Below are 22,310 nucleotides of genomic sequence, written 5' to 3'. Positions count from 1 at the left end.
TTTGGAGAAGTCAGCTTGGTACCCCAGCTTTAGGGGGACCGAGGAACTCAAGGCCTCGACCGTGTTTCTAAGTCACTCCCAGAGCAAGCTTATTGTGAAGCAGGGCAGGCACCAAGCTGCCTCTCCGTTCTTCTGCAGATACTCCTACTCTAGACTGCTCAAGACTTGTGTGCCTTTTAAATCTGAGGACGGCGGTAGAACCAGGAGTGGGTACAGAGAGGTGGCTCCACAGACGCCGGAGCCAGGGATTCCCATGAGAATGCCAGGCTCACCCTCTTAGCTAGTGGCAAGGGCAGAACCAAAGTCCCACGGGGCGCCCTGAGGCCCCCCCAGTACCGCCCCTTCCTGACATCACCAGCAGAACTCAGCTCAACTCCAAGGCCACAGCCACTTGGCACCGGGAGAATGAAAGCCCGCGAGTCTAAGAGGTTGCGCGTTTATGCCCCCAACCTTGGCGTCTGACTACCTAGGAGGAAACTACTGGAGTGGCTACCTCCAAACAGTCGGTCCCCTGCCGCCAGTGCGGATTTGGTCCCTGTCCCCTGGCACCTGCTCCGCAATCTCCCTTAGGACAGAAGTGTCCTTGCTCCCAGCGACCCCGAAGTGTCCTTGCTCCCGGCGACCCAGCCCCAGCTACCGCCGTACTCACGTACCCATTGTGGCGGCTCCGAGGCTCCTGACCGGCGACTGGCAAGCAGGAGTTCAGCCTCCCTTACTTTGTTTCCAGGCCCTGCCCAGCTGGCTACCTGTGTGATTGTAGGAGTGCAAGGCGGGGCTGGGCGGGCTCCACCCTTGAGGGAACAGAGGCTAACATCGCTTAAACCCCTGCTGCAGGATACCTGTCCCAAGGCCGCTGGTCCCAGACCCCCTGGAGCAGGACAGATGCATCTGTCCCAAGTAACAGGGGGGCTAGAGGGATCTGGGGCCAAGGGCTCCCTTTGTGAGTGGTCACCAGGAGGCTTGGTGATCTGGTTGATCTGTGATCGATCAGTGTGTCGCCAGGCACCAAGCTGGGACTTGCTGAGTCAAGAAAGCATGACTTGCATGTTTGGCAGTCAAAAGGGCTTGAACCGCTCCTGGGACCACATTTTACAAACGAGGGCTCAGAGAACCGCTCTACCTTGCTTGGGAAAGCAAACCTGACAATAACACTTTGTGTCTGTGACCTTGAACTTGCCGCGCGGCAGAATAGACCCGGCATCCTGACCCCACTGCATCCCTCCTCCCCAGTTCTGCGATTACAAGACTGTAATACTTGGCCTGGCCATTTTTCTGCTTTCTGGTCAGCCTTGAGGGAGTTAAGGCTCAGGAAGTTTACGGAGGAACGTTAAGATGGGAGAGGAAAGTGGGTTTCAATTATTTGTTTATTTATTCGTTTATTTATTGAGAAAGAGACTCCTTCCCCAGCTCCAGCTCGTCTGCCACTAGATTTCTCTGCTTCTTCTCCTCCAGTGCTCAGAGTCACCCTTCTCACTCCCCACAATTGTCTTAAAAAATGTCAGTGGCAAGTACACGGTATTCAACGACCATCCTAAGCATTAAGTGTATTCACCAACGTCATCCGTCTACCGAACTCCATCTTCCACGATGAAGCTCTATTGCCTTTAAACAGCTCTGCACCTGTCTTCCCCGTCTCTGGCTGTCAATACTTTACTTCCTTGAGTTCCACAACCTTAGCTCCACCCCCACCCCCAGGTGTCCTGTGCGAGCAGACTGTGCAAATCCCCTCGTCTGTGGCTGGCTTCTTTCAGTTAGCAAAGCCTTCTCCAGACTCAGCCATATTCTTGCATGGGTCAGAACAGCCTTTGAGGGTGAGGAGTCCGTTTATGCATCACTTTGTTTATCTGATCCCCTGCCCTTATCACCAGCCCTTAGGAACTCCAGCCACTCTTCTGGGAGGAGGGGGTGCGTGGGTGGAACGGGGAAAACCTTTCTCAGAGGCAGCTGCACCTGCCCTTCCCTGTTTTCGCTGGCTGGCATGGGAGGAAGACGCTCCTTCCACCCTTGACCGGTTGCTACTCCCAGAGTAACAGCTGACTTTGCTGAAAGGTTCGTGACGGGGATGGTGGGAGGTGTTGCCTTGGCCAATGGGAAGGGAGCGCAGCAGACACCTGCTGTTGACCAGCGGTGGCGACTGAGGGGTGGGATGCGACTGTTTCCTTTGGTTGGTTTCCTCGGTAGGGTGAACTTTGTGCTGTTGAGGTCCAAAACTTCGACATCTTGGGCCTCCCTGGAAGCACTCCCGCTCGCATCAGGCTTTTCCGTGTGGTCCTGATTCATCACCAGGATCTATGGCATCCGCCCAGTCAGAAACTCTGGGATCCTGGACAGCAGCTGGTGACTTGGTGCTTGGGAGGCCGGTGCTGTGTCTCCTCTGCTTACCTTCACTGGAGCAGGGGTCATTTACCACCTCCATGGTCAAGTCTCCATGGTCAGTTTGTCTGGGGCACAATATGGTCCTAGTCCACCGAGCATATGTGTTCTGTGTCCTGCGGGCTGGGCTGCTCCCTGGCATGGGACGAGGACAGCAGATTGGGAGTCTATGTGCTCTACACTGAGGGTTACACTATGTGGGGCTCTTCTCAGCCCACCCTTTGACCTCACTCTTCCAGCTCTTACCACTGAGCTTCTTTCTCTAACAAATCAAAAGTTTCAGCAGCTGGAAAATACCAGAAGGGTACCATCTCCTGGTTCTGGAGGCCAAAGTATTAACCAGGCAGGGCCATATCTGTCAGCTTCTGATGGTCTCTGTGGTCCCTGCATCTTCATCTTCGCACCTACCTTCATCTTCGAACAAACCTCTGCCTCTCTCCTCTGAGGACATCAGCTCTGGGTGGCTGATGGTTAAGGGGACCGCTGGGATAAGCAACAAAATTGAGTTCCACAGCGCCCCCTCCAGTTGTTCTGAGCAACGAGGGGAATGTGAAGAGGGAAGAGTAAAGTCATTTGGTCTGAGAAAAACACGTCTGGGGAGGTGTTGCTGAGAACCAGGCCCAGGCTGTCACACACAATAGCTTACCACTGAGCTATAACTCCAGCCAATGGGAGTTGCTGGAAAACAAGATGGAGGACCAGCAGCTAAGCTAAGGCCCCCTCGGTGAGACTCTGGAACCAAGAGATGGCAGAAGAAATGTCTATGGCTTTAGTACATCAGTCCTCCAGTCCTCAGGGTAGTAAGAAATGAAACCCAGGCACATGGAGACATTTCTTTTCTTTTTTCTTTTTTCTTTTTCTGAGCTGAGGACCGAACCCAGGGCCTTGCACTTGCTAGGCAAGTGCTCTACCACTGAGCTAAATCCCCAACCCTGGAGATGTTTCTTATAGGACTCAGTTCTACCCTTGCCTTGTACCAAACTCTGCTGTCCTGTTTACCACATCATGGTGGTGACTGGAGAGAGAGCTCAATAGTTAAGAGATCTTGCTGTTCTTAGTTCCCAGCACCCATGTGGTGGCTTACAACTATCTTAACTCCAGTTCTGTGGGATCAGATGCCCCCTCTGGACTCCAGGGGCACCAGGCATGCATATGGTGCACAGACACACATGCAAATAAAATACCCATACACATAAAATAAAATAACCGAAAAAAAAACCTTAAAAATCTGCATCAAAATGACTAGGCCTTCCATAGGCAAGTTAACTGACGCCACCTAAACTTAACCAGATAAACTGAAATCACAACTCTTCGGCAGATTCTGTTTTAAATATAGTTCTCAGTCGGCAGTCATTCATATTCAGCACGCATTATATGTAAGTCTTATGCTTAAACTCTATACACTATCATCTCATGTAATTCCTTCCTCAAAGCACTGTTTTGTTTGGGAAGTTTCTAGAATAGAGAAAAAGAGAGAGGTGTTTATCGAGCTCCTGTTTCCGCACCATCTGGCTTAGGTCTTCAACATTTGCCAGTCTTACCCCAGGAAACATTGTCGGCTGTCATACATGTTTTACGGAGGTAAAACTAAAGTACACAGAGACTGCACGGATTACTGAAAAGCCACACAGTTGCCTCCCGTTCCTTTCTGTTGAGGTCTTCTCCATGTCTGCCAAAATCTATGCTCAGTCAGGAGGCTGTCGCTCACCCGATAAGCTTGGCCGTGCTTTCACTATGGCCTCCAATCAAAGCATTTGAGGGACTCATTCCCACTGCAACAGTATGGCCAAGGGGACCTGGAGAAATGATTTAGGCCTTGCTGTCACCAGGATGCACAAGGTCCGCTCTGTAGGGTTTTCTTTTTGTTTGTTTGTTTGTTTTGTATCATTGATAAAAAACAGCTTAAAAGTGGTTTTGAAAGGAATACAAGACAACCCTGACTGGCATTTGACAGAAAAACAAGCCAGGCAACCTGGAGATGTCAGCAGATACTGGGGAGAGGGGAAATGGGACAGGAGAAAGAGAAATAACATTCTCAGAATTCAGAAAGCAGGCAGGCTCAGCGGTGAGTTGGGGCAACTGTTAACAGAGGCACTTTGGGGGTACAGGATTTTTTTTTCCTTTTTTTCTTTTTCTTTCTTTTTTTTTCCGGAGCTGGGAACCGAACCCAGGGCAAGCACTCTACCTCTGAGCTAAATCCCCAACCCCAGGGGGTACAGGATTTTGACATGTCTCATTAATGGAGTAGCCATCCTCCCATTTTATACCAAGGAAATTCAGGAAGACTCCCAACATCAACTTCCAGTCTTCGAGTGCACGCACACACAGGTGTGAAAGAAAATAAAGTCAACTTCTTTACGGTTGCTTTAGGAAACCATCCTGACCCATGAACCCAGAGGGTGGAATACCCCCAGGCATTGTTGACTTATGTGCCAATGATAGAGTAATTTGTTTATCATCTGATGTTAGAAATGCTCACACAACAGGCCTATTTAAGCTTAATCATGCAATGCCACCCAGTTTCACATATTTAACGTTAGGGATGGAGTCTTAGGGAATTTCTCTGTCTTTCTAGCTTCATATAGTATCAAAAAAATATATATGTTACAACCTGAGAGATCTGAAAGAAGAGAAACACACACAGACACACACACACACAAGAGAGAGAGAGAGAGAGAGAGAGAGAGAGAGAGAGAGGAAGAGCAGAAGAGAGGAAGAGCGGGAGAGAGACTGAGAGTCTCCTGTAGCTTTATTCACCACTTATATACCCAAGTTCTCCAGGTAGAAAATATCTGGGAAGCACAGTGGGAAACCCAGGCTCCTGACTACCTGGCTTCAGTAACAAAAGACCAACTAGGAGACCTGAATTAATTAGGGAGAAATCCGAGAAGACCAGCCTAAATCTCAAGGATAAAGGCTGAGGAAGCAAAAGGCAGAAGTAAATTGACAACCACCCAGGTGTGGTCCAGGTGTGTCAGTTCCACAAGCATCAGCCGGGCTCAGCAGAGGTCATGCGGTGGAGACACCAGCTGTTTACTACTTGGTCTTTTCTTCCTGTGCCGTAAATACATGGGAGAGGCCTCTGTCCAACAATCCCATGACTTCTTAACTGTGGCCATGCAGTTACAAAGCAGCCAGGCCCAAATCCAATATGGCTCACTACAAAAAAAATCAAATTACTTTATATTAAATGTATCACTTTTTGTGGGGGAGGCCACTAACAATTCTTTTCCCTAGCTTCATCTCCCCAAGATGGTGACTTTTTTTTTTTTTTTCCAGAGCTGGGGACCGAACCCAGGGCCTTGCGCTTCCTAGGCAAGCACTCTACCACTGAGCTAAATCCCCAACCCCCAAGATGGTGACTTTTAAAAGTCATAACTATGGTTAAAAAAACAAAAAAAACAAAAAAACCAAAACCCAAGGATCCATCTTGACCAAGTGACCCAGGTTAACATCACCAAGTAAGACATGATATCATGCCCAAGACAACACAGTCATAATAGTGATTCTGGAGAATTCCTGTCCTAAATAAACTAAGGGAAAAGACAACGAATGTCACAAGAACTTACTAGTCCACTTCCCAAATAGGAAGTTTCTAAAAACATGAAGAGACAGAACTCAGTAGATTGACTCTCTCTGTATGGTATACAAACACACACATATGTATATGTATGTGTGCACACATGTATGCACATGCATGTGCACATCTGTAACGACAGTTATAGAAGAGGTCATGATTGGGGGGATAAGGGAGAGAGGGGTGATATAAATAAATACACAATTCTCGTAGGAGATTCTAAAAGAAATAAATTAAAATATTTCCTTACAGTGTTTTCAGTGTATTTATAGAGCAATACAACTGTCACGTAGGTTGACTTTAGAACATTTTCATTACCCCAGAAGAAGCCCTATACTTGGTGCCACCACCGCCAATAATCCCATTCCCCAAGCTCCATCTAATTGCCAGTCTGTTTCCTGCCTCCATGGAGTCGTCTGCTCTAGACGCTCCACGGATCTTCCGGGACTGCTTGCCTTCACAGCGATTCCTTTTTTTTGTCATTCGTCTTATAGAAATTAACCTCGGTGATTATAAATAATTATACTTCTCCTTTGAGATGTATTAGCTCTAAATTATATGCAGTGACTCGCCAGTGTGAAAATGACATTAAGACCAATTAAAATTCTTCTTTTATAACACCCCCCACACCCCTTTCAATGAAATAGTTTTACTGTCTTGGTTTTAGATCTGCAACTGGGTTCTTCAATAGTGTTAAGCAATATATGGAATTACTTGTCTTGACAATGTTTTCTTGCTTTCCGAAGGGGGGGGGGTACCGAAGTCTTTCCTCTACCAAGGTCTGACTCTCTCTCTTCACTTCTGCATGGTCAGAATTGGTAGCATTTGTGGCCTGTTTCGTAACAGTCTTTTGTTAATGAGTTAAAGGATAATTCTAAAACCTATATCCAACACATATCTTATTTGGTTCATGTTAGTGCCAACTATAGAACCAAGCAGTAGAATCTGATTACATTTTCTTCTAGGTGGTTTCAGCGTTACGCTCCACCCCAAGGTGAATGCTTCCAGTGCACTGCCAGATTGTGTGATACAACCCTCTTCCGCCCACTGCCACCACCGTCCCCTTCCTCCCCCCCAACCCCATCTCCTCAGTGGGTTCTTGCCATGCAGCCCCGCCTGGTTTTTGTTTTTTTGTTTTTTTTTTAATTCTGCCCCCCTCCGCCTCCTGAGTCGTGGGATTATGGGTGCATTCCCTGCTGCCTAGCCTGTGTTCTTCCTGTTCATAACTTTTTTTCCTAATAAAATAAATACATGCTTTCATCTAAATCTGAAGGTTGTCAGGTATTCTTTTGTACCAGCCAAGGGGTACACGTTGACCCCACAGAGATCTGCAACAATACTTAGTCAGCTCTAATCTCCCAACTCCCAGAGAGCTAGTTGTTAAAGATTTACTGACTCGTGATTGGAGAACAGGTTGACAAGGAAGTGTCATTTAGAGCTATGTGGGTGGGGCATCAACTTCCAGTTTCCCAATAACGAACACATCAGCTCTTTCAGGTATCTCTGATTACAGGCCTGGCTTTCATCGGTTCTCTTAATAGATCACACCTCTGGACCACAGATAAGAACCTTCTCCAATTCTAAAATGGCAAACATTTTTTCTAGGCGCCTTATGTAATTATGTCTCTGTTTTTGTCTTTCAGGATTGTCTTATTTTGGGTTTTACTGCTGTGAACAGACACCATGACCAAGGCAACTCTTATAAGGACAGCATTTAATTGGGGCTGGCTTACAGGTTCAGTCCAGTATCATCAAGGTGGGAACATGGCAGCACATAGGCATACATGGTACAGGTAGATCTGAGAGTTCCACATCTTCATCTGAAGGCTGCTAGCAGAATACTGACATCCAGGCAGCTAGGATGAGGGTCTTAAAGCCCACTCCCACAATGTCACACCTACACCAACAAGGCCACACCTCCCAATAGTGCCATTCCCAGGGCCAAGCATATTTAAACCAGCACAAATACTATGAACTGATTTGGGACCTCACACCCATAGCATTGAGCTATTTCAGTCCAGGTGGGTACATCACCAGTGAGTTTGTTGTTATTGTTGTTTTAGATTGAAGGCCTGTACCACTTCAGGCCCAGCTGAAACCTTAAATAATTATTTTGTTTTGCCTTAATGAGACAGGGTCTCATTTTGTAGCCATGGCTGTCTAGGCTCAATATGTAGACCAGGTTGGCCTTGACCTCACTGAGAGACCTGCCTGATTCTGCCTTCTGAGTACCAGGACTAAAGGTGTACACCACTATACCTGGCTCAAAACTTGATATAATTATTGTTTATTTAATTTCATTTTAAACTGAAATATAATTACATAACTTACATTTACTTTCTTGATCTACTTTGAGTGAATTTTGGGGGAAAGGTAATGGTGGAAGCTATTTATTTTATTTTTTGCTCATACTGGATATACCGACACCATTTGTTAAAAAGGTTGTTTTTTCTCCAGCTGAATGCCCTGGGACTTTCATAGTTAAACCACTGAACATAAATATAAGGCATTGCTTTTGTACCTTGCCTTTTGTTCCTCTGACCTGTGTATCTGTCCTCTGGAGAGACAGAGCTCACAGCCAGTTTGGAAATCTGATAGTTGAAGTCTTCACAACATTGTTCTCCATTTTCAAGATGGCTCTGGCTATGGCAGGAGTTATGTGACAAAACTTATCCTGAGGAGATGCAACACACTTATCTATTCACCCCAGATACAGAGCCATGGCAGACCAAGGTACAGAAAACACCCAAGTCCAACTTGGTGAACCATGAGTTTTATTGGGGTTACTTACAGGAAGGTGGACGCATAGATGTGACTCAGACAGCTGCATCACCAAAGCCCACCCCAGCACAGGTGACCACTCACACAGCTGGGAACCTGGAGCACACTACACAGCCTACAGACAGCTCAACTAGTTGGAGAGAGTCCTTTCCAGGTGCCTAAGTTAGCCTAAACCTCTTCCAGGCAGTTTGACTGGTTTCTGCTTCTCCCAGACAGCTGGTCTTGTCTTAGAGTCTTCACATCTTAACTCTGTCTGAGAGGGACTCTCAGCTTTTATGGCTTACTCTGGCAGGGACACGGCCTAGTGAATCTGTTCAGTTTCAGGGTCTTCCTGAAGCTCTTTTGAATGTTTGCCTTCCTGTTTAAAGAGCTTTCCTGCAGGATAGAATGTTGCAATCTTGGAGGAAACTGTTACACAATAGCAGAGTCTTGGTCTTTTCATCAGATGGGTGGGGGTAGTGATAGTTACCCACAAACCCATCACAAGTAATAATTTTAAGACCAGATTATTTTAGGGCTGTACGGTTTTCTATTTCCTTCATGTTTTATGTTTCAAAAACAAAAATTCACTACTCACATTGAACTCCATGAGAAAATACATTCTATTCAGTCTTCTCTCAGACCTTCCAAGATCAGTCACCAGCTTCATTTCTTCAGAAAGAAAACAGGGCCAATGGGACAGAAATCATGAGTGCCAAGCACTCAACAACTCGGGGTGACTCAGCTTCCACCTGGCAGGCAGGGGAGAAAACAACAGGGAACAGAAGAGAAGACAGAAACAAGGCCATAAATGAGTAATACTGATAGCTAGGACTGTGCTGTTTCAGGGAAAACACTCAGCAGACTTTTAAAGTAACCCTTACAGCCCAGTGCTATTCTGGCCAAATCCAGAATTTTGTAAAGAGATGCCTTAACAAATGTTCAGATAGGTAACTTTTGTGATTGTGAGCGCACACACAGCCATTCAGGCTGTAAAACTCAGCACATAGCCAGTGCCACCAGCCAAAACCAAAACAAAGACCTAATCCATCAAAGTCCCCTGTCCTGGGGAAGTCTGTAAATGAATTAACCTTGCTTTATAGCTTCAGTAGTCCCATTTCTGACTAACTGTTCTTGTTAACTGAGGTGTGTCAATCCAGAACATAGTTTTTGTGCTTAAAAGCTCATCCTGAGAAAGGCTTAGGACTACAGTGTGATCCTGAAATACTGAGTGTATTTGCTGACTGGATAAAAAAGACTTTCTATTGGCTTAAATCTATGTCTGAGCAGTCTTCTCTGTGGACACCCCACAACGTATGAACCCTTACTTTGTCCTAACTCAGTGTCCCCTGATATATCATGGGTGATTGGGATTGTATGCTCATGAGTATTGAAAGCACTTTTTATTGATGGGGTAACAAGGAATGCCTACTGGCCTGTCTCCTTTGCTCACAGGTCTGCTACAGTGTCTCCCCAGACTTTACCCAGTTCATGCATGCTTTTTGGTTGGTGACTGTCACTGTGAACGCTCACAAGGCCAGGTTAGTTGACTCTGTAGGTCTACTTGTGGTGTCCTTTACACCTCCGGGTTCCTCAATCTCCCCCTCCCCCACTCTTTCTTCTACAAGTCTCCCTGAGCTCCACCTGATGTTTGGCTGTGGGTCTCTGCATCTGTTTCCATCCGCTGCTGGCTGAAGCCTCTCAGAGGTCAGTCATGCTAGGTTCCTGTCTGCAAGCATGGCAGAGTATTATTAATAGCATCAGGGGTTGACTCACTCTCAAGGGATCGGTCTCTAGTTGGGCCAGTCATTGGTTGGCCATTCCCTCAATCTCTGCTCCATCTTTATCCCCGCATGTCCTGTAGGCAGGCAAATCTTGGATCAAAGGTTTTCTGGGTGGGTTGGTGTCCCCCTTCCTCCACTGGGCGTTATAGGAGGTGGCCACTTCAGGCTCCATATCCCCCACTGCTAGGAGTCTCAGGTCCCATATCTTCCCAGGAGCCTCCCTCAGTCCAGGCCTTGGGCTTGTCCCAGAGATGACCTCCCTTCCATCGATTTCCCTTCTCTCTCCCAGCCCTCTCACCTGGAGCCCTGCTCTCTCCACACCGGATCCACAACCCCTTTCCCTTTCCCACCTCCTTTTCCACCTAGTTCTCCATCCACTTCTGGTTGAAAGATTCAAGCATCCTCCCTTGGGCCCTCCTTGTTACTTAGTTTCTTTGGCTCTGTGGACTGTAACATGTTTATCCTATACTTTGTGGCTAGTACACACTTACATGTGAGTAGGTACCATGCATGTCTTTCTGGGTCTTCACTCAGGAAAATACTTTCTAGTTCCACTCATTTGCCTGAAATTTGCGTGATGTGCTTGTTTATAATAGCTGTAGTGTTCCACTGTGTGAATGAACCGCATTTTCTTTATCCATTCTCTGGAGAAACATGTTTCCAGCTTCTGGCCATTACAATAGAGCTGCCATGAACATAGTGGAGCTCGTGCCCCTGTGGTGTAGTGGGGCATCTTTTGGGTATATGCCCAGGAGTGGTATAGCTGGATCCTGAGGTAGAACTAATGAATCAGATTGATTTCTAAAGTGGCTGTACAAGTTCGCACTTCCAACAGCAATGGAGGAGGTTCCATTTGACCCACATCCTTACCAAGTGCTGTCCCTGGAGTTTCTGATCTGAGCCATTCTGATGGATGTGAGGTGGAATCTCAGGGTTGTTTTGATTTGGATTTCCTTGATGACTAAGGATGTTGAACATTTCTTTAAGTGTTTCATTAGACATTCCTCTGTTGAGAATTCTCTGTTTAGCTCTGTACCCCATTTTTAATTGTTTTTTTTTGAGTTATTAGAGCTTAATTTCTTTAGTTCTTTTTTTAAAGATTTATTGAATCAGACACACCAGAAGAGGGCATCAGATCTCATTACAGATGGTCGTGAGCTACCAAGTGGTTGCTGGGAATTGAACTCACGACCTCTGGAAGAGCAGTCAGTGCTCTTAACCGCTGAGCCATCTCTTCAGCCCTCTTTAGTTCTTTATATATTTTGGATATTAGCCCTCTGTTGGATGTAGAGCTGGGAAGATCATTTCCCGTTCTGTAGGCGGCCGTTTTGTCAATGCATTGGCACAGGAGACAAATTCCTGAAGAGAACCTTAAAAGCTCAGGCACTGAGGTCAACAACGGACAAATGGGACCTCATGAAACCGAAAAGCTTCTGTAAGGCAAAGGACACCATCGATAGGACAAAACGGCAACCTACAGAATGGAGTCTCAGTTTCAGTGTTTATTTTTATGTGAAATAGGACAAATTCCTAAACCTTTCTTGGTTTCACTTTTTTCCAATGTGAAGAAGTGCAGATTCGGGTGAGGATTCACTCACCATGGCAGCAAGGACTGAGGGAATGAGGAACAAATGTCTGCTTTTGGGCTCCCATGGAACCCCGTTCGAGGCGGCTGCAGCTGTTATTACAGAGAGAGGGGGAGGGAGATTCGATCAATGGTAGCTTCCTGAACTTGGATCAGTCACACTGACATTGATCACGATTGCCCATTTGACTAGATTTACGTTCACCCACCCAGGCGCACATCTGCACCTGTCTCTGAGGGCGCCTCCAGAAAGGATAACTGGGGAAGAAAGGCTCCCCTTGAATGTCAGGGACACCATTTGATGACCTGGGGTCCGGGACTCATAGAGAAGGGGAAAGGCAGGGTCATCACGCTGCCTCTCTTCCGCTTTCGTTGCTTTCTGCTCTGCAAAGTCGTGAGCAAGCCTCCTCAGCTTCCACAGACTGGATCCCGCCACAGCCTTCCCTGTTGCGCTTTCTCTGAACCCGAGCAGAGATAGGCTGTTCCTCCCTTAACTGCTCAGGTGTGTGGTTGCAGCAATGAGAAAAGTATCAAATGTACTCACTTCCTCTTTTCCATGTCTGGGATTCCCCAGCCTTAAATGTAGCAATTGTTGACCAATGCACCAAGTCACAGAGATATATGTAGAGAGAATCTCTTGTGCGATGTATGGGAGCATCATCTGTCAATAAAAAGCCTATGGCCAATGAGCTGCAGGATTCGAAGGTGGGACATCTCGCGGACAAACAGAGAGGATTCTGGGAAATTGGCATGGGCTATTCGCCCTGGATGCTGAAGACGGTCCCATGAAACTGAGAAGAGCCAGCCAACCACATGGTGGGACTTAGAATAGAATAAATGGGTAATTAAGTTATGAGCTTGTCAGGGAACAAGCCAAAGCTTTTGGCCGAGGTATTTATTCTTGGAATATTAAGTCTCAGAGTCAGGAACAAAGAAGCTCATTAGAAAACCCCGGAGTTACACACACACACACACACACACACACACACACGCACGCACGCACGCACGCACGCACGCACGCACGCACGCACGCACGCATGCACGCACGCACGCACGCACGCAAGCACACACACATTGAGTAGGATAAGAATACATTGTATGAAATTCTTAATGAATTAATGAAAATATTATATGGGAAAGCTTAAGAGTTAGAAAATCGGGGTTGGGGATTTAGCTCAGTGGTAGAGCGCTTGCCTAGGAAGCGCAAGGCCCTGGGTTCGGTCCCAAAAAAAGAACCAAAAAAAAAAAAAAAAGAGTTAGAAAATCATGCTGTTAGATGAATGCCAGTCTGTTCCTGTTTCCCAATACAAAGTACACTAGGGGGTGGGGAATACAAGTGTTAAAAACACAGATATAACTGGGTGTGGTGGTGCACGCCTTTAATCCAGCACTTTGGAGGCAAAAGCAGGTGGGTTTCTGAGTTTGAGGCGAGCCTGCATACAGAGGGAGTTCCAGGACAGTCAGGGAGGGCTGTTATAGTTTGGCTGCTTCACAGAGAAACTTTGTCTCAAAACCCAGAACAAAACCAAACACAAACAAGTAACAAACCCAGCAGATATGACACAATTGCAAATGTTAACCATTATTAACTAGATTGTCAGTTATTTTAAAACTATTAGCTAGATTGTCAGTTATTTTAAAACTGTTTGTAGGGGAGGCAGGGCAGGGCATATGCCACATCATGACGTAGGTCAGAGGACAGCTTTCAAGAACTAGTTTTCTCCATCAACCATATGCCTCCCAGGAATCAAACTCAGGCCATCAGCTTTGATGGCAAGCACTTTTACCCACTGAGTCATCTCACTGGGCCTGGGCTTGTCCACTTTACTAGGTTTGAATCACTTAAAAGAGATCTCCCATCACTGGAACTGCCTTGGAAGCCAGGAAGTTAACAGAGTTTAAACAGATCTCATCTACAGATGCTCAAACTCTGTCATCTGTGAACTCTGTTTTCATAGCTCCAAAACAACGTCTAATTTGCAGTTATTTTCTTGCATACTTAACATAGTACAATTTATACACTCCAGTATGCAGTCACTCTTAAGTGTGCAGTCACTGTAAGTGTGCAGTGTGCAGTCACTGTAAGTGTGACTTTATATTGGGAGGAGGCTTCATTTTTCTCTAGTGTGAGGGCGTGCAGACTCTAGGGTTGGTAGCTATCTCATAGTTTCAATGTGGCATGGTGTCCCTAGCTGCAGTTTTTGGTGAGGTGTTTCCTGGTGCTCTATGATATGTGTTTGCTTACATTAATATATGTCTTCTCCCTCTATTCCTTCTCCGTTACCGAAAATCCAGCTCCACGTCTATTCTAGTGTCTGCCCGTGTCATACGAATTGGCTCAACATCTGCAGAGTTAACTGACTTCAGGCCAGAAATTGTGTGGAAAAATTCATTCGTATTGAGCATTTCTGGACTTCTTCCTCGTCTTTGTATGGTAGCTTACAGCATTCCAGGTACTGTAAATTATCTATAGATATCTGAATTGTATGGGGGCGTGTCATACACAAACACTGTGGGTTTATTCATTGGACTTGTGCACCCCTGGGTTTTGGCATCTGTGGGAGCCCCGATCCCCCCCCGACACACACACACACACACACACACACACACACACACACACACACACACACACACAGACGCTATCAGCTTTAAGTGTGTCTTCCCTCCCAGCTGGTATTGGTAAAGCAATCAGGAAAGCACTCTTGCCTCTCTGTCGCCTTCTCCTAAGGATCCTGGCCGTTGTATCATATCCAGCATCTCAAGAAGACACAAACATTCACCCAAGGACCTGTCGCTTCTCAGTTGCTAATGCCCAAATTTTAAATACATTCCATTTGTGCCAGCTAGTTTGTGTCAACTTGACACAGGCTAGAGTCATCTGAGAGGAAAGACTCCCAGTTGAGAAAATGCCTCCATAAGGGCTGGCTATGGCAAGCCTGCAAAACAGTTTCTTAATCAGTAGCTGATGGGGGAGGGCCCAGCTCATTGTGAGTGGAGCTGTCTGTGGGCTGGTGGGTGGCCTTGGGTTCTATAAGAAAGCAGGCGTAGAGAACTACAGAACTTACAGAGCAAGCCTTGGGAGGGAAATCAGTAGGCAACACCCCTCCATGGCCGTGCATCAGCTCCTGCCTCCATGTTCTTGCCCTTGGTGCTTTTGATAATGATCTAGTATATGAAATTATGAGTGGAATAACCCCTTTGTCCCCAGCCGATAGTGACTGAGACACCATTCTCACTGTATGTCTGTCCTTTGGCCGTGATTTCTCAGGTTTCCTTTGATGAAAAACTTTCACCCACAGTGTTTGCTCTTCAGAGGAAATGTGTTGAGAAATTATCTTTCAATTGTGGAGATGGATTTTCTAAGCCTCGTGATACACAAAGCTCACATCCTTCCTGAAGATAAGAGATGGATTCACGTCCACGTTATCAGCACCATCAGTGGACAATAACACAAGGCAGAACCAAACGAAACCAGAAAAATCCCCCCTTCCGAATGTAAAAGTAATATATTTTCATGTTAAGGTTTCGGAGAAGTTTCTGAAGAGTGTAGAGAAAAAATTCTTCAGGGCTGGGACTACTGCTCAGTGGCAGGACCTTTGGTTTTATCCCCAGCAAAAAAATTAGAAAAAAAAAAAACACCCTAGAGACAGATACCAGTAGTAATGTTTTGCTGTACTTTGAAACTGTTTTGTTTTGTTTTTTAAACCATATGCCAGCAAGTACACAGCCTTTGTTGTGTTTTACCCAACCTTACATGACAGGAACTTTTACAATGGGTAGCATTCCGGACAGATTCCTTCCTCTTTGGACCTTTAGGTTGGTTTCTGCTTTGGGAGTACTGAACACTGTAATACGGTTTGGATCCATAAATGTTTACGTCTCTCTAGTGAGTTCTTTGTATAAATTCCTAGAAATTGGAATTGGTCAAAGGGTTCTTTTCACTCATTGGCAAACTGCTTCCAGGGATGTCTGCTCGGCTCCCGCGTGTCCGAAAGCAAAGAACCAAGTGCATCGAGCATGGAAGTGTTCTTATGAGAGCACTAACGTCGTACTTACTTTCCAGGCCCCGCTTCTAATATGGTGAGGACACCTGCTGAGGGGCTGCCTGTGCCACACGTAGGCAAGTGGCCAGTGGCTCACCACACACTGGTGGGTTGCCATCCCAGCTGTGACAGGCACAGCCCTGTGGTCCTCTGCCTCCCTCTCCTGTTATGCTTTCTTATCCTGACGTCATTCCGAGGTGAGCACCTGCTCCCACTTCAGCAAAAGGCACGGCATGCACAGCTCACACTCTTGTGTGCAAAGCAAGGGCTGCAGAGGGGGTAGTTGTCCGTTTTATTGTTTATTTTAAAGACATTGTTTTCTGTGTATGAATGTTTGACTGCTGTGTATATATGTCCATCATGTGTGTGTCTGCTGACTGTGGAGGTCAGAGGCAGCATCGGATCCCCTAGGACTAGAGTTATGGGTGGTTGTGAGCCACCTTGTGGGTGCTGGGAACTGAACCTAGGTCTTTTGCAAGGGCAACAAGTGTTCTTAACTGCTGAGCCACCTCTCCAGTCCCAGCGGTGCTGTTTTTAAAATGACTTTATGAATGGCTGAGTGGCTCCGGCTTGCCCCCAAACCCAAGAGTAGAATCTACACTAGCTTGAGAAATAGCCTTTGTGAGGGGGGAACTTCCTTGCCTATGCCTTGTCAACTCTGAGCCGCTAATGCTGGGGAGGCCGGGGGTCACGAGAAGAAAGGCACTCAAGTCACAGTTTTTGTCATCAGCTAGATAAAGCATCCTGACTTTGGAGATGCTTAAATGAAAGCAGGTCTTGGAGTTAGTGAGGGGTAATTTGAGTTGTCACAGAAGTGTTGCAGACTTGGGACTTTCTCCGATGCTGCCAGGGAAGGAGACAGGGCAGAGCCAATGAGAAGGGCTCTGGGCGTTTAGCTAAGGCCAAGAGGACAGGAAGTATGGAAGGGCAAGGTGTCATTTCATCCACCCATACGTGAGATGCGTAGACACAGGCCACCCTTCCAATGACTTGACTGTAATGGGGCTGTGTGGTCAGAGATGAACCAGTGAGTGGAGGTCAGATAACTTTTACAGCTTATTGAAGAGGTTAGACCATCTTGATCTTAACATCCTGACTCGTGCGTGCATGAGTGTGCACGTGGGTGTGTGCGTGGGTGTGTGGGTGTGTGCGTATGTGCGTGTGCATGTAAGCCAGAGGATGATTTTCCTCAGCTGTTTCTCTACCTTGTTGTTTGGAGACAGGGTCTTTTACCAAGCTGGAAGTGTGCCATGTCAGCGAGGCTGGCTGGCCACTGAACTCCAGGAGCTCCACTGATCCCATTATGATTTCTCTCGCAATCCATTGGTCATTTAGGAATGGACTTTAACGTTTCCAACAAATGTTTTGTAGGTATCTTCAAAAACAAGTGTGTATTATGAGAAACTGTTTTAGGTTTACAGAAAAATGGCACAGATAAGACAGGAAAGTCTCATAAGCCCTACACTCCATTTCCTATTATTAACATCTTCTATCAATCTGATGTGCTAGTTACAACGGATAAGCCAATATTGGCACTAATTAAAGTCCAGGCAAGTTGCTAAAATCCACCATCAGTAGCAGCATGTGGTCAAGTCCTATTTAGGATTGTTTTAAAGTATTATTTAAAATGTCTCATTTTCAAACAGAGCTTAAGACAGGCAAAGAAACTGGAAGGTGAGGTTCTGTGCTTAGAACGTAGACAACAGAAACAGACTGAGCAGCCCAGAAACAGAATTGGCAGAAAAATACTTGGAAGGTGTTATAACGATGTTTGAAGAATTAAAGGTAGAGAATAAGAAGAAAAATGTTAGGGATTTAGCTCGGCGGTAGAGCGCTTGCCAAGCAAAAGCAAGGCCCTGGGTTCGGTCCCCAGCACCAAAAAAAAAAAAAAAAAGGAAAAAACAAGAAGAAAAATGTTTTGATAGTGACTTACCAGATTGTTAAACAAGAATAAAAACTGAGACTGAAGGTAAGAGACTGAAATTGTATTGGGACTAGTAATGGCCACAGAATGCTAACTAGCTGGGTCCTATAGTCGTGTGAGAGAGCAGGGGAGTCAGTAAAGTTGGACATAATCAGTAGAGTAGATATTTTACAGTCTGAGAACAGAGAAAGAAGATCAGAGAAATGTAAACAAGGCCTTGGAGATCCAAACATCATCAAATAAGCCAGTGAATGCTTATTGGGTATCTCAAGTGGAGACAGAGATAGATAAGTGATAGACAGATAGAAACATAGATAGATGATAGATGATTGATGGATAGATAGATAATAGGTAGATGATAGATCAGTTGGAAGTAGATAGATAATGGGTAGATTATAGGTAGGTAGGTAGGTAGATACATGATAGGTAGGTAGATAGCTAGATTAGGTAGATAGATGATAGGTAGATGATAGATAGAAGATAGATAGATGATAGGTAGATGATAGGTAGATAGGTAGATGATTGGTTGACAGATAAGTAGATGTTAAATAGGTAGATGAGAGGATAGGTAGATAGATAATGGGTAGATAGATGATAGATATGTAGATAGATAGATGATAGATGATCGATAGGTAGATAGCTAGATTAGATAGATAGCTCTCAATGTACTTACTAGCAATAATTAATGAGAGGGAATCACTGCTAAATTCACAATTAGATAATCCAACCAAAAGGATAAATCCTCAGAAAGATACAAACTGACTTATGAAGAAATTAAAAACATCTAAGGAAACTTATAGAGATACAGAAATTGAATTAGTCACCAAATACTTGCCTGACCAAAGAAAAAGGTTTAGGCTTAGATGACCTCATAGGCTTATTCTTCCAGGCATTTAAAGGATTATTAGGGCTAGAAACAGGACAACAACAAACACTTTCCAATTCATCCTATGAGTCAATATGTTCCCCAACGTTAAAGCCAAGTGAAGATATCACGAGAAGAATAGCTGGCCATCATTCATCACGAGTACAGAAAATTCCTTAATAAAATTATGGCTTTAGCTACATATAAAAATGAATACATCGCATAATCAATGTTATTTGTTCTAAGAATGTAAGTTTTACCATATAAGATCCAGTTTAATATGCTATATTAATAAAGGACAAAAATCACACTATAAGTAGAGGAAGCATGGCCAAACTACAGTGTATTTTCAGGGTATAAACAAAACTACACTGTATCTTCATGGTATAAACAAAACTACACTGTATCTTCATGGTATAAACAAATTAGGAACAAAACTACAGTGTATTTTCATGGTATAAATGAAACTACAATGTATTTTCATGGTATAATCAATACTACAGTGTATCTTCATGGATACTTCTCCATCAGATGTCAGCTGCTTCCTGCCTAAGGTCAGAAGAAGTCAAAGATGTCTGTTCTTGCCATTTTTATTCAACTCCATACCTAACAATTCCATTACTATCTGTGCCACAAAAGAAGCAAAACCACAAATCAGGACTAGGAATCTCCACAGAGGAATTACTTACAGAAGCGAAAAAGTGAAGACCCTTACACCTGTCCACTGAGAAACACAATATACTCTGTGCTGTGGAGTATGATTCAAGCCTGAATCTGCGACATGCTGCAACAGAGATGAACGTCAAAACCGTGCCAAGTGCATGAACCTAGACACAGATGGCTCTGTACTACACAAGTGCGTGCATATACAAGTCTAGAAGAAGAAGGACAATCCAGGGAGACAGAAATGGCAGCCGTGGTGGCTTGAGTGAGAATGGCACTGTCCTCTCGTGCATATACTCTCTCACCCCTACCAGGTCATTCAAAATCATCAAAGTGAACTATAAGACTCACAGGATTTAACACCAGAAATTTAAAATTTGTGGGCCTTGTGTTAAAAAAAAAAGGGCAGGATTACAGTCATTTACATGGGTGACAAAAGACAAGAGAGATGACAAGACAGACAGACAGACCACTTGCAGCATGCTTGCTTGGGTAGTGTTGTAGACAGGGTTTCTAATGCTGTAAGGAAACACCGTGACCAACACAACTTGGGGAGGAAAGGGTTCATTTGGCTTCAACTTCTACATCGTAGTCTGTCAGTGAAGGAAGTCAGTTCAGGAACTCATGTGGGGCAGAATCTGGAGGCAGGAGCTGATGCAGAGGCCATGATGGCTTGCTCAACCTGCTTTCTTATAGAACTCAGGACCCCTCAGCTCAAAGATGACTTCACCCACAATAGACTGGGCCCACCCCATCAATCAATAATTAAGAAAATGCCCTACAGGTTTGCCCATAGCCCGATTTTATGGAGGAATTTTCTCAATTGAGGTTTTTCCTCCTAAGATGACTAACTTGTGTCAACGTGTTATAGAACTACCCAGCACAGTTGGCTTCTGAGAGCTCTCCTTGTACAGGAAGGCAGTCCTCCAGTGGCTTCTTTGGAATTAAAACCTCCTTGACTCTTACTTATGTTGCCCATCTCCTGTAGGACACTCCTGCTATGTCCAGTCAGGCCTCAAGTGCTCAGGAACTGCTGCTGTCTTGGTCTTGGCTCACACTAGGAATGTGAGTGTTCCAGAAGAGGGTCAAGTGGCATCTGCACCCAGAAATTTCCCAGGCACATTGGGGACAGCAGAGTCCATAGATATGAAGTGACCCTAGCGTCTCACTTTGAAAAGGGGATGGGAAAGTCAGGGAGGAAGTTTCTACCAGACATCTTAGGCAATGAGATAGAGAACAGGCCATAAGATGTGACACCAGAAACGAGTGTGGAAAAACGATGGCCAGAGAAGCCATACTCATCAATGTGTACTGGTCTCCACAGGCTTGAACATTTCCCCAGGGGAGAAACGTCTTCAGGTCTCTGCACCACAGACAAAGTCACCTGTGCATCGGTCAGGTGTTGTGACAACCCTGGTGTTGATACTGTCACACAAATTGTCCATGGGACCATAGTCATCTCCCTCCTATGGGTGAGGGACTTTTTGTGCACTCATATCCGGCTAGCTTACTGAGGTGAAATTAAAGAGAGAAAGTGTTTTCTATGATGATATTTAGAAATGATTGGTCTTGGCTTCCAAAATAGTCATGTCACAGCCATAAACTATATTACACATACACATACACACATACACACAAATGCACACACAAACACATGCACATTCACACATATACACACACACACACACATACACACAAACATAATCACACACATATATACACACACACACACACAAACACACACACAAACACACACATACACATACACATACACACTTATACACATACACACATACATTCACACATAGGTACACACATGTATTCACACATACATGCTCACACATACATGCTCACACATACATACACACACACATACACACACACACACACACACACACACACACACACACACACACACACACCAATCTTGGCATTTCCAGGTAGCTGGGAAGGACATCAGTTCTATATCCTATCTTCTACTTGTGAGGGTTAGGACAAATGAAACCCTCAAAACATGGCAATTCCTTGAGATCACTACATATGCCCAGGCGTTTGCTAAGATAGTTGAACTGGGGTCTTGTATACATGAGTCCAGCATCTACTGACCCTGAGGTAAGTTAACACAGTTTGTGGTATCTGCATCTCAGGGTCATGGATCTCTGACCCTTGTTACATTTCTCTTAAAGTGGTAGTTTGCTTGTCCATTTCAAGATGCCCTGGTAGCATTTTTAAGTAATGTAATTCCAAGTGGGTCATGAACTCACTGTAGCTACGAATGAACGAAGCCAACGAGAGGTCAACATTTCAACAGGCAGCACTAGCTGGATTCAGTGGGTTTCACACACTCGTGCACATGAACACATAAGCACACACATGCATGCGGGAGGGGCAGTGCGGGGGTGGGGAGAGAATGTGATAAGCAGGGAGGGGAGATGTTATGGGGAAAAGAAGAGAGGAAGTTAGTGGTGCATAGACAAGATGCATTACATGTATGAAATTGTCAAAGAATAAATAGATAGTCTATTAAAATGCAAGTGGGAAGCTTCCATTTTGACAAACAAATAAACCCAAAAAGCAAAACAAAAACCAGGCTTGTTTGTCCGATACTTTAACGAAATGTCTAGCATGCTAAGGCGCATCTGAAGGATCAGTTAGTGTGAAAACAGGAAGTGCCCTGCAACAGTTGCGTCTGACATTTTGCCTGACCCCGGTATTGATCTCCCTCCTCTTCCTCTT

General features: G+C 45.2%; 1 protein-coding gene across 1 annotated transcript in view; it reads right to left on the bottom strand.

The window, feature by feature from the left end:
- Slc15a1 (solute carrier family 15 member 1) overlaps positions 1 to 700 on the bottom strand; it is a 42,285-nt gene extending 41,585 nt beyond the window's left edge. The window contains exon 1 of the mRNA XM_032917644.1: positions 654 to 700. Within this exon, the coding sequence (XP_032773535.1) occupies positions 654 to 657 (4 nt within the window). The 5' untranslated portion in view covers positions 658 to 700. The remainder of the gene's footprint in view (positions 1 to 653) is intronic.
- Between the last annotated feature and the right edge of the window lie 21,610 nt (positions 701 to 22,310).

Source organism: Rattus rattus, chromosome 12 (genome assembly GCF_011064425.1).
Source record: "Rattus rattus isolate New Zealand chromosome 12, Rrattus_CSIRO_v1, whole genome shotgun sequence".
NCBI lineage: Eukaryota > Metazoa > Chordata > Mammalia > Rodentia > Muridae > Rattus > Rattus rattus.
This window is presented reverse-complemented; position numbering and strand designations above follow the sequence as displayed.